The sequence below is a fragment of the Saccoglossus kowalevskii genome, chromosome 2 (genome assembly GCF_978046115.1).
Source record: "Saccoglossus kowalevskii chromosome 2, keSacKowa6.1, whole genome shotgun sequence".
NCBI classification, from domain to species: domain Eukaryota; kingdom Metazoa; phylum Hemichordata; class Enteropneusta; family Harrimaniidae; genus Saccoglossus; species Saccoglossus kowalevskii.
In genome coordinates this window covers 32,551,803-32,564,381 of record NC_140642.1, presented here as the reverse complement: position 1 = coordinate 32,564,381, position 12,579 = coordinate 32,551,803, and the positions used below count along the sequence as shown (strand labels likewise).

The window sequence follows — 12,579 nt, the reverse complement described above, 5'->3', positions numbered from 1 at the left end:
AGGTCTTTTCGGAAAATTATGAGAACGTTAAATCAATATGTCAGTAGTTTAATATGTGTATGACAATATCAATCACTTTTATGAGAATATGCCGAGGAAACTAGAACACATGCGAAAAATTGAGTTGTGTGCAAACTGAGATGATACTAAAATAAAAGCCTACCTTTATTTTATCTTATATGATGTTTGTCTTTGTTTTAACAAACATTCAAGTTTTAAAGACAAGCCCGATGTGTGCGGTGTGTTCTTACACACAAAAAGCACGTTTATATTCCCAAAACGGAAATGACGTAACATCTTGTTTGACAAGATCTTATAATATTAATTGTAATGCAATTCATTTTGGAAAGTATTTCTCTTTACTTTTTAATGTAGGTCAGTGATGACATCAGAGGTCGACTGAAATATATGCAAGACCGTCTAGACTGAGTCGTGTTTTCTGAAAGAAACAAATTCCCACTGAATCTGGGAGAGGACTGTTCAAAGATCTATTATAAATTATAAGTACACCGTCCTGTCAACTTGAAATTAAAATTAAAGCAAATTAAAGCCTATATAGCGACTGTCAGATATAGTATATTTATATATCTACTAAATGACCATAATCTCAGCAGTCAGAATAATGGTTCATAATATAATAAGTCCGAGCCCGAAGGCGAATGAAGATCGCTCAATAGAGAAGATCTAGGTTAATATACTGTATATGTATATACCGATAAGTCAGTGGAAATCATGCCCGTCCTGAACTCAATATGCTGCCTCCCTAATCGTGATCTCGTACTCAGTGGGACCTTAGTCAAGCCATCCTCTCCCTAAATCAGAGCTCGAGCTCTGCGTGTCGCCGGCTAGTTCGGTAAATGGCCGACTTAGTAGCCGCGTCACGGGGAATGGAGTTCCATGCTGTACAGCCGATTTCAACATGAAAACACCTGCGTCAACGACAGTTAATCCAGCCATGCAATAAATACCACTTACCGAATTTCATATCTCTCTATATATTATAATATCAGAGCTATTGCTACTCCCATAGAAAATATGTACTGTCTAATAAGATATTCCGTATATTTAGTATGAACACAAATAGAAAACAATGAGATGGAATATTCAGCAGTGATTGCAATTTTCAAAACACGCCGCGTTCGTTTCAATTTCAGTGTGCAATACAACAAGTGTATTAAGCTCCAGTGAGCAACGCCGGTGAGATATGTTAATAATTCATGCTATATTGCCATGGCAACGACCGACCATTGTTATGGTCAGTAAGTTCTGCGACTCTGGACATGGTTCAAAGAAGTGTTTGTTGGTCCTATTCAGAGAGACCGTGATGTAACTATTTTTAATAACAAAAACAAATGAAATCCCGATGTTTTGCGTCATATATATATATATATATAATAACTGGTTATGTTTGTGTTACGTTTGCAAACGTGGTACAAGTATTTCGAGTAGGTCCATGATATGTCAGTGCAATTAGGGATTGGCCATTTAAAATTATCGGGGAGGCTGGGAGATTTGTTGAAAAAAAATGCAAGCAATACAATGAGAAATGCATCCAGGTGTTGCAGGAAAATAAGGGTTGGCACATTCAAGAAAAATAAAAATGAACAGATAAGAGAACATGAAAAAATATCACTGGCCATCCCCAATGATTTCTAATGGTTACCTCCTTAGTCGCCAGGTAGAGCCCGGTTCTATTCCTAAGGCTGTCAACTTATGTCGGTCACTGCTTCACATACCATCTATTTGGTGATATTACGAGTTCACTTTAAGTTCATGTGAATAAATTAAAGCATTCGTCGTGCTGAACTTATCTCTTAATGATCGTCAAAGAGTTAAGGGATTAGCGTTCCAATAAAGTGTTTGGTGCGAGTCACGGTCGTAATCGGTATTCGTTATCTCCCGCTGACTGGTTGGATGAAAAGATGGTAACATGATTGTGAAATAGTCGATATTTGCATCAAAAGTAATATGAGATATTGGCCATTCCATTAACCCCCTCCTTTCAAAATGTTCAAGTGTATGTTACACCATGCCTATGTACCGTAAAACCATTTATTTTAACTACAGGCATAATTAACTGACTATAATTTTTTTTTTTAATTTCTCAAACAAGGAGGAAAACAATGAATTCTATTGCTATTTTTCATGTTCACGTGAATTGAATTCAGCGAATTTTTATTATATCGAAATTCAAAACCAATGAATATTTAATGCGTTTACTGTAACCGGAAGTCACGTGACTATCAGAAGTACGTTTAATGAATAAAAAAATGAAAGTACATTGTACTGTCCACGTTCAGATGAACATGCATTTTAAATTTGAGAAACAAGCAAGGTGTACTTACATTTTATACCTCCATGGGGAAATATTATACGATTTGTATCCGATGTACTTGTATGAGCGCATTCTCCAAACCTGTCATACCTGCGTATTAGTGGAGTCGTCCAACAGAAGCTGTGGCAAACAATATATAGTCTTGATGCCAGTGTTTTTTCTCTCTCTCTGAATTACTTCTTCTAGCAACAGTGTTCTGACCGATAATGACAGTGTGTGGCACAGATACCAGGTAGCGCTGTCGACGATTCGATTTGTCTACGCAGAGTTTCTTCGGAAAGTTACAACTGGCTTCATTGAAAGGAAGATCGCGACCCACGAGCTAAGCACTACTTTTAAATGTACGTGACTATCGCGCTTATATGCATAGTCTGAGCATTATTGCTACGACTTCCGATCCGTGGTCTGTACACAACCTAGACTCAACTGCACCTTTCAATGAAACAAAACGCAGAATGTGACATCTGAACGATACGGATGAATTCAGGTCGGAATTCTGTCGAATTCGTACCTCTCGATTTGGCAACAGTTGCGCCCCATACAGAGGGAAATTAAATAACGTCGTCGTACGCAGAATTGTCAATTTCGTCTTGGTAATATTCATTCTTCGGGAAAACACAACTGAACATTATGTGTTTATTGTGTGCGTGATCGATATTTCCTGGCTTTACTTTGGATTATAGGGGATCAGACATGCCATGGGATACCTACCGTATTAGGCTATGATTTCATCCATCGCCTTCATTGTTCGACGCTATTGCTCTGTTTTTGTTGACGTGTTCTGTGTTGTAAACGAACTGAAGTTTCATCTGCGCCGGCGTTTATTATTCGAATTGCGTTGACACGGTCGTGGTTCGGCTTGTATACACTGTATGGTCAATCGTCGTGTCTGGAATTGTATTTTCCTGACTGTCCCGGCTCCACAGATTTACCGCGCTGATCAAGCACATTGTAAAGGAGTCATTATTACACGGCACGGTCTCTATGGCCGCAGTTTGGGTGACAGGTGAAAATGTTGTCGACGAAGCGGCAAGGTAAACAACAACGGTGCGTACAGGAAGACGGTGGTATGAAGGAGGGATTTTTACCCCCGATACAACCCTCGCATTACAGCGAAGGGGAGCATTCTGACAGCGAATCGGGTGACGATTTACGATATTCAAGGCGGCGACGATTGCCTCTCAATCCACGTAGAGGTAGCTGCATGAACCAGTCGTCTCTATCCGATAGTTTTGTATTGCCGAGGATTAACATGTCACCAGACGACTGCCACGTTGGCATGGTGAAAAAATCAAAAACTCTGATGAACTTTTACCCGAAAAAGAACGGCATGGCCCTTCCTACTTCAAAAAGCTGCCCGGTACTATCGAATGGCAGCTCGGCGGAATTCAATGAATATGAGAAAGATTTCATGTCGATGTCTTTCAACGTCACGAGCGAACTTCGTAAACATCGCGAGGGTCCGAGCGAGTCGAGAAGGAAATCCAAGGAGAGAACAACGAGGATGGCTCGCGGGGAGAAGGAACCCCTAGCTAGAAACGATGATGGCTTTGACTTTAAGAAAGATTTCAGTTTGCCAGATATTTTTAAACCGGATTCGGATCTGGCACGTGATTCCAGTTCATCCGCAGAAGATCTAAGTACGAAGAACATTAACAGGCTAAAATCGAAATCAATAAAACGAATCACAAAAAAGAAAAACAGCCGACTGAAAAGCCAAGCCACGAAAAAAGTTATTGAGATTGCTTCGTCGGATGTCGCCGCCGACTCGGATAAAGAACCACAATGTCCGATCGCGTTTGAGTGGGAGTCTGTCAGAACTAGCGACGACGGCACCGTGACACTGGATGAAGACATTGTGGCTGACAATCAGAACGATGCGCGATGTCGACAGAAGATTCGGGAGAAAAATTCGAAGCAACGACACGGAAAACCCAGTAATTTAAAACCGATCGACAAATCTATAACTTCCGATCGAAAAGATGTAATGTTTCCGGATTTGACAGGGAATGGTGCTGAGACAAACGTGAAATGTCGCGCATGGCTGAGCGAAAGCAATAGACATTGGTAGATAAAGTGGGCGATGTGGCCATTTTCAATCAGAATGTACAATTATGTTAAAGCTCAGACTAGTAATACAAGTCTGAGGTTAAAGACACGTTTCAAAATCCCCTGATATAGCGTTGCCATCGTTATTACCCAGACTTTACGCTGTTTGACCCCGAAATCCGTCCATTTGACGTTGTAAGATCAATTTACAAATACAAATACAAATTTGTAAATATTACAGACTACACTATATAATTATTACACTATCGGTAGACCAAATTTAAAAAAGCAACATAAGACGAGAGTTGTCATAACAACTAGTTGCACGATAAGGAGCCGGTGGGAAGTGTAACACAATTTTGACATTTAATTTGTTTTGTATGACCAGTATTAAGGTTTGAGTCGGGGTGTGCTGGAGGCGAGGGCTGTGGGAGATTTTTTTTTAAAACAAGTATTAACACATTTTGAGTCCACCACAAGGTGTAGATATCCAATCGCATTTAGAATATATGCTACATTAAACTAATTTGATACTTCATGTTTGGTCATGATGAACTTGTGTTAACGTTAACTGCAACATGCAGTTGCTGGGTCTTCTCTGCAAATTACAAATTTGATGCATGTGGAAAGTCTACGTCCGAATATAATGTCAGTGTGCAGTATTTTTAAAAAAAAAAAAACTGTAATTACTTCTCAGTGGCTGAGAGACACGTACAAAAATTAGTGACAATCATCAATAACCGTGAATCCATCACGCACGTGGTCTGATTGAAAGGCAATGCACTTTTGCAAATCAGATCAATGAATTTAAGTCATTTCTAATTTGGACTATATCACTGTTTGTGATAACGAAATCCACCGGACTACATGGTTACACACGTATTTCAGACCACGGAACAACACGGTTTGACATGTCATGAGTTTAATCAGTAGCATCGCCAAATATACTAGTAGATAATAATTGAAATTATAGTCTAAAGGAAAAAAAAGATTACACAATTTACCAGATCTGTTTTTTGAGGGTTGACTAGTAGACGATGCTGAATTAAGAGACATACTGAATATCGCAAAAAAAGTTGCGTATATATTTTTCCACACATGAACAACGTAGTTATGAAAAAATTATCAACAACTTACCACAACATCACTAGCATATACTCGCTTACTTGAAAACATTCGTTATTTTACGCGTGATTTGCTGGTTAACACGCTGGTTTTATTGATTTCTGCATATTAATTTATTTAAAAGCAAATTAAACATTCAACTTGTACTAATAAGTGATTGTATATTCTTAACCAACTATATGCTTTGCCTGGATAAGGAGGAAGTCAGTGTTATGAATTAATAGTAGTAGTATTACGTGTCATTTAGTTATGTAAGCATTATCAGTTTTCTGAATCATAAATAGATGATCCATATCGTGTTTATGTTTTCAAAATAAAAAATAAATAACACAAATCATACCTAATATGGTTACATTTCCTGGGCCAAACTTTTATTATAATTTTGATATCATTTTAATATCCTAATAATATTTCAGATGTGGCAAGTGCCTCGCTTTGCTTCCTGCCATTTTGTTCAAAACTGTGCCAGTCATTTTGCAGTGGGTCGGTACTCTATCACTGAAATGTGCAATGTTATTCATATTATTTTATAATTAGAAAGGTCTTCAACTACCGTAATGAATGACTATGGCAATTTTGACATTAAGGCAGTAAAAAGCCTATCCCATTTTGAAAAGTCGTCTTGTAATGTACTTCATTACGCACTTTTAAAATGTAAAGGCATAGTATATTATACATTATTAATGCGGCGCCTCGAACTCGATGTGGTTTGTTTCATGACACGGAATTGAAACGCGCTCTGTATAGCGAATAGCGTGTTATTGAATTCGAGAGTGAAATAAATGTCAATTTCTATTTAATTAATTAATTTATCGATTTATTTAATTAGCTATTCTTGGTAGTGATACTACGTCCAGAAATTGACACTCAATCAAGGAAATATATTTCTCGCGTATCCACCATTTTAACGGTGTCGCTTGGCGCCTATGTGGTAATAAAGACAAATTAATCGTTGGAAATATGTCGGTTACACTCATGACTGACATACAAAACGCTATATTTTATTGAGTTCGTTCGATTGGGGCATTACTTTGGGGATGGACCAACACAACAAATTTATAATACGTATTTCATGTTTTCGGCTAGTGTTTCTCATAGGGTATATAGACGGCGGGGAGGGCATTCACATACACACTAACACAATGCGCTCCAAATATGACAGGTTTCACAGAGTCTGAAAGTTCACGTCGTTTCTACTTAGTTTTCTCCGTAATTTTACACCACATGCTCATTCAAAAGTAAGCCGTCGCACCTCAGGTCGAGTTAAGTGGGAAATGATTTGGTATAAACATAAATCACAGCTAACAGTGGGCTTACAGACATCCAGCTAAAACATGTGACACCATAGTTGATAACGCGGGAAAGGAATACCACAATCTCGTATATTTCAAAGCCCCTCGCAGAAAAGCAAATGGTCAACCCTCCTCGCCGAGGTGTATACAATATTAGTGAACAACACAGCATGTATAATTTGACAGGTGGTGCACGATACGGATGGACAAATTCCATTATAAATGTTGGCGGTATGTATACATACAAGTCAGCTCAAGTCAACACTGAGGTGAGTTTACACAGCCAACGTCTGGTTTCAGTTCAAAGACCGTAATCGTATTGTTTAGTCTCTAACTGAACGGCGAAACGAGGGCTGCTGCCGTGTTCTTTTCAAAATTGTCATAAATGTGTTCATAAACTAAGGAACAGTTCTCTGCATTTCACTGTATAATGAAACAAACAGTATATTACATATACGTCATTCGTGGTATAATACATAACACAGCGTTTTTCATTATGAATTGTGTGTGGAATCTATTACGCCCGTTAGCAGTGAATCTACAGTTGTCTAGTTTAAACATCTGTACGTGTATGGAAATGTAAAGTAAACGTAAAGTATGTAAAGTGTATGGAAGTAAACGCCTACACTTGTATTCATGTGAACATTGTAAACGCCTACATGTGTATCCATGTGAACATTGTAAATAACTACACAAGTATTCATGTGAACATTGTAAACGCCTACACTTGTATTCATGTGAACATTGTAAACGCCTACACTTGTATTCATGTGAATATTGTAAACGTCTACACTTGTATTCATACGCTGAACGGAAACACCTACATGTGTTCGTATTCATGTAAACATAGTAAACGCCTACACTTGTATCCATGTGAACATTGTAAATAACTACACAAGTATTCATGTGAACATTGTAAACGCCTACACTTGTATCCATATGAACATTGTAAATAACTACACAAGTATTCATGTGAATATTGTAAACGTCTACACTTGTATTCATACGCTGAACGGAAACACCTACATGTGTTCGTATTCATGTAAACATAGTAAACGCCTACACTTGTATCCATGTGAACATTGTAAATAACTACACAAGTATTCATGTGAACATTGTAAACGCCTACACTTGTATCCATATGAACATTGTAAATAACTACACAAGTATTCATGTGAACATTGTAAACGCCTACACTTGTATCCATGTGAACATTGTAAATAACTACACAAGTATTCATGTAAACATTGTAAACGCCTACACTTGTATCCATGTGAACATTGTAAATAACTACACAAGTATTCATGTGAACATTGTAAACGCCTACACTTGAATCCATGTGAACATTGTAAATAACTACACAAGTATTCATGTGAACATTGTAAACGCCTACACTTGTATCCATGTGAACATTGTAAATAACTACACAAGTATTCATGTGAACATTGTAAACGCCTACACTTGTATCCATGTGAACATTGTAAATAACTACACAAGTATTCATGTAAACATTGTAAACGCCTACACTTGTATCCATGTGAACATTGTAAATAATTACACAAGTATTCATGTGAACATTGTAAACGCCTACACTTATATCCATGTGAACATTGTAAATAACTACACAAGTATTCATGTGAATATTGTAAACGCCTACACTTGTATCCATGTGAACATTGTAAATAACTACACAAGTATTCATGTGAACATTGTAAACGCCTACACTTGTATTTGTGTACACGTTGAAGACACCGACACTTGTATTTGTGTACACGTTGAAGACGCCGACACTTGTATTTGTGTACACGTTGAAGACGCCGACACTTGTATTTGTGTACACGTTGAAGACACCGACACTTGTATTTGTGTACACGTTGAAGACGCCGACACTTGTATTTGTGTACACGTTGAAGACGCCGACACTTGTATTCGTGTACACGTTCGAGACGCCGACACTATACTCACATATTTTTTCAGCAAATAACAAAATACTCAATAGAGTCTTTTATAGTTTGCGTGTTCCACTCTAGTGTGTGTGTGTGTAATACTGATGTAAACACACAATTGTTTTTATAACCTTTATTAACATCTACTGACATAGAACGTGCGTTTACAAACACACTTCGTCTAAGGGACGACGTACTTACGATACACCAATGTACTTTTGGTCCCTGCAACATAGACAATGTCCAGGCAGTACTCAAATACTTGATTAACATGAGTGGAAGGGTTCGTCATGGGAATCAGACGGGTCCACGTGATTGTCTGTTGATAGCCATTCTAATTAACATTCAAGAACATGCAAAGCCTGTGCATTTTGAATGAATCATACAATTTCTGGGTCTGAATCCTGAATGAATATAGGAATATACGATAAACATGTCTTTGTTCACGTGATCGAAAGAGTTCACTCAGCCTACGTGTAATTACATGACACGACATTGCACTCTGACGTTGCCATTGGCACCAGACTGCGGTGATTGTTCGTGCCTTTTATTCTCACGGCCAAGTCTCAAGTACGTTATTATTTCAGTGTGTATTTTACTCGGTACACAATGGTTTTTCTGATACTACATTCCTTTTTTCTGATATCCACAAGGTTCACTGATTCAGAATCCTCCATATTCCTAATGTTTTAAAAACAAAACTCATACAGGGAGTGACAGAAAACATTTATTTATAAAAAAAAAATAACCGCCCACATTGGAAAGAGAAAAGCTCGAAAAATTACTGTAACAATATTATCCTGGTACGAGTTATTTTTGTAGAGGGGGTGGCAGGTAGAACCTTTCCCTGAAAAACACCGCTTGTACAATAGTCTATCATATCCTCAATCTGATTAAAATCTGATGTAGTGTGCGGGCTTTAATTATTTTAGCTATAAACTTATTTTAATTTTATTTTTCATTACTTTTGTTATTAATGCCCTTTTTATTTATTATTTTACTTTGATTTTTTTAAAATTCCGCCCTACCTACATCTGATCCGACGCCTATGTAAGTCCCGTTCAAATCTCGCGTAAGTAACAGCCAATCACAGACCCCCTTTTATACAGGCTGTCGGTTGCTTACTTTTCAGTGTATACGGGCAATCTATCTATACATTATATTTTGCCCACTTGAATAAACCATTAATAGAAAATTGCTAGTATATTTTTATTTGCAAAAGAAATTCCACAGCATTTTACAATTTTTGTCATTACATTGAATATGTTTTTCACTTCCAACAAATGTGTACACTTCCAGATACATCTTCGCCAGCCAAGGTTCGTTCATTCAGTCATCGCTTCAATTTTACATCACTGAGCATAATTATCTAGAATGGAAGCAAAAAAATAAGTAAATCGTAATGATTAGAACACTGTAAACAGCTATAGTAAACAATGCAAACTGATTTTAAATTGTATAGCGGTCACCGGCCCACGGCATCGACGCAGAAAATTGGAGCAAAATAATATTTCCTGATCAAATGCGATGTGTTCCAAATAAAAAAAATATTTTATTCCAGTCCAAATCAGCTCAATTACTTTAATAAAGAGTTATTGTATAATGTACAAAACATTGATACAATTTGATGAATATTTACAGCTACGGCTTCAATACCGGAGACGATTTTGGCCCGATCGTCAACAAAACATCACCTGTCTCCAGGGCAGGCGACTGAAAAAAGACACCGGTGTTCGGTCGAACCGGTGGAAACAAAATCGTCACTCCCAGAATAACTATGCAAAATAAGGATCGAACCATTCGAGCCACAATATTAACATAAAAATGACTTTCGTTGCATTTTACAATGATAAACTTACCGAAAAAGCCGTGTCATTCCCCGGGTGTCATTCTCGGTCGCTAACGTCTGTATAATCCGCCATTTTATTTGAGTCTGTTTGCTACCTGACGTCATCATGTGCACTATAGAAGGAGGTCTGTGATTCGTTGACTAAAATCGTCGATAGTGGGTCTCGTTGAAATCTCGTTACATAGGCATCGGCTCAGATGTAGGTAGGGCGGAATTAAAAAAAAATCACAAAATCAAAATCAAAGTAAAATAATAAAATAAAAGGGCATTAATAACAAATATAATAAAAAATAAAATAAAAATAAGTTTATAGCCAAAATAATTAAAGCCCGTACACTACATCAGATTTTAATCAGATTGTCATATCCTCTACCAAGAGGTCTAACGGTCAATCCCTAACGCGGTTTCACTGATAACTGAGGCCTATCATAGACAAGTACTTATTCTGAAAATGCACCACGTATTCAAATTGAAGATCGGCTTATAAACACTGAGAGGGTTGTGTGTGGGTTTAGAGGACGTGCCCGGTGCCCAGCTAAAAAAATCCGTCGTTACTCACGTCCGTATATCCATAGTTATCCAAAACAACAACGACGTCATTTTTAAGATATGGTTAACTAGTATCACTGGACGTCTCCGGACAATATCGGAAATTGCTTTTCTAGTGATTGACGTTGATTTTTTCCATTTTATGGGTGAGTCATGTTATGATAAAAGTCCGGAAACGATCAAACAATAGACATACATCGTAATACGAAGTTTGGGACTGGACTAGTGCCACATTGTACAGCCAACCGAGAAGCTACTAAATTATGGACAAGACGTAGCTTTGAATAATTAACCGTTCATCGGCAGGTCGATGACATGTATTTCCTTGCAAACGATAGCAACCCCAGTGTGTCCGCCGATGATTATGAATAATTACCGGTGTAGACGAACGGCTGAATAATGAACGGAGAAGAAAAAAGATTGTCAATATAAATTAGTTTTTGAAATAATATTTACTTTAATTTGTTGTGTTCAAGGAAACATGAGAAGTGAATTGTTTAAAACTACTCAATATATAATTACTTAAATGTTTAGACAGGACACGTGCAACTAATCAATAAGTGCCATACTACGTCAAGAACAGCGCCTCTGTACAGAAACTTTAACGTTAGAAACGACTGAATATATCTACTAAACTCTAGAGGGCGTCCACCTGTACATTACCCACATTACTAGCAATAGCTTTTTTGTTTTGAAGCAATGTAAATCGGATGTTATTTCACGTGTTTCAAATCATCACGCCATGTGACTAATAGTTACACACAATTGTCACTCAATTAATCTCACGTGCAGAATGACTTCAAGTTGTTGACCATTTGACCAACCACTACCACCTCCCTCATATCGAGGCTATATATTTAGATTTGTCAAAACTGGTATAACATTTAATTATTTAAGGTTACGTTTTAAAGTTGTTTTTACGTGCAAAAACGTGTGCCGTATTCGAGAGCTAAAATAATACATCGATTCAGTTAGCGTATTCTGCAAGTTTCGCACACCTGAGTTGCAATCATTGCATTCTAAACTTGCACGATTCGCACTGTTTAAAACCCCGATATGCTGTTGGAAGCACGTATCAATGTCATGACTAAAAACTCGATTAGAACAATGTTTTTTTCCTATTTATACTTGCGTATACATTGCGGACAATTAAAGTTATGATCAAAATAATTCATTGCCCATGTCGCATACGACTTGTTTACCACTTCCGTGTGACTGAGAATGTTCTAGAACCGTACTGTGTCTGGGTGGAATTTTTAGAAGTTGGTTGAATAGGTAATAGGACACTGTAGAAAGCAATAGAAGGCAATGGAACATTCTAGAAATTTGTAGTAAGTTCCAGACTCATTATGTATGCTGATGTAATGGTCTATTTATAGACAGTGTGGGTATATATAGGGGAGTTGTTCAGCACTGAGATCAGATCGGAGATCT

At 37.5% G+C, this 12,579-nt stretch overlaps 1 protein-coding gene and 1 long non-coding RNA gene across 2 annotated transcripts; one reads left to right on the top strand and one right to left on the bottom strand.

Moving 5' to 3' along the window:
* Window positions 1-3,219: 3,219 nt before the first annotated feature.
* Window positions 3,220-5,848, top strand: LOC144363365 (uncharacterized). Its single transcript, XM_085507392.1, has one exon. The coding sequence runs from the start codon at window positions 3,348-3,350 to the stop codon at window positions 4,404-4,406; it is 1,059 nt and encodes a 352-aa protein (XP_085363518.1). The 5' UTR covers window positions 3,220-3,347; the 3' UTR covers window positions 4,407-5,848.
* Window positions 5,849-9,942: 4,094 nt separating this feature from the next.
* Window positions 9,943-10,869, bottom strand: LOC146748671 (uncharacterized). The gene is made up of 2 exons (XR_014931439.1): window positions 10,607-10,869; window positions 9,943-10,116 (listed from the first exon to the last, which is right to left on the bottom strand). It is a non-coding gene; the product is annotated as an uncharacterized LOC146748671 (long non-coding RNA).
* Window positions 10,870-12,579: the final 1,710 nt, after the last annotated feature.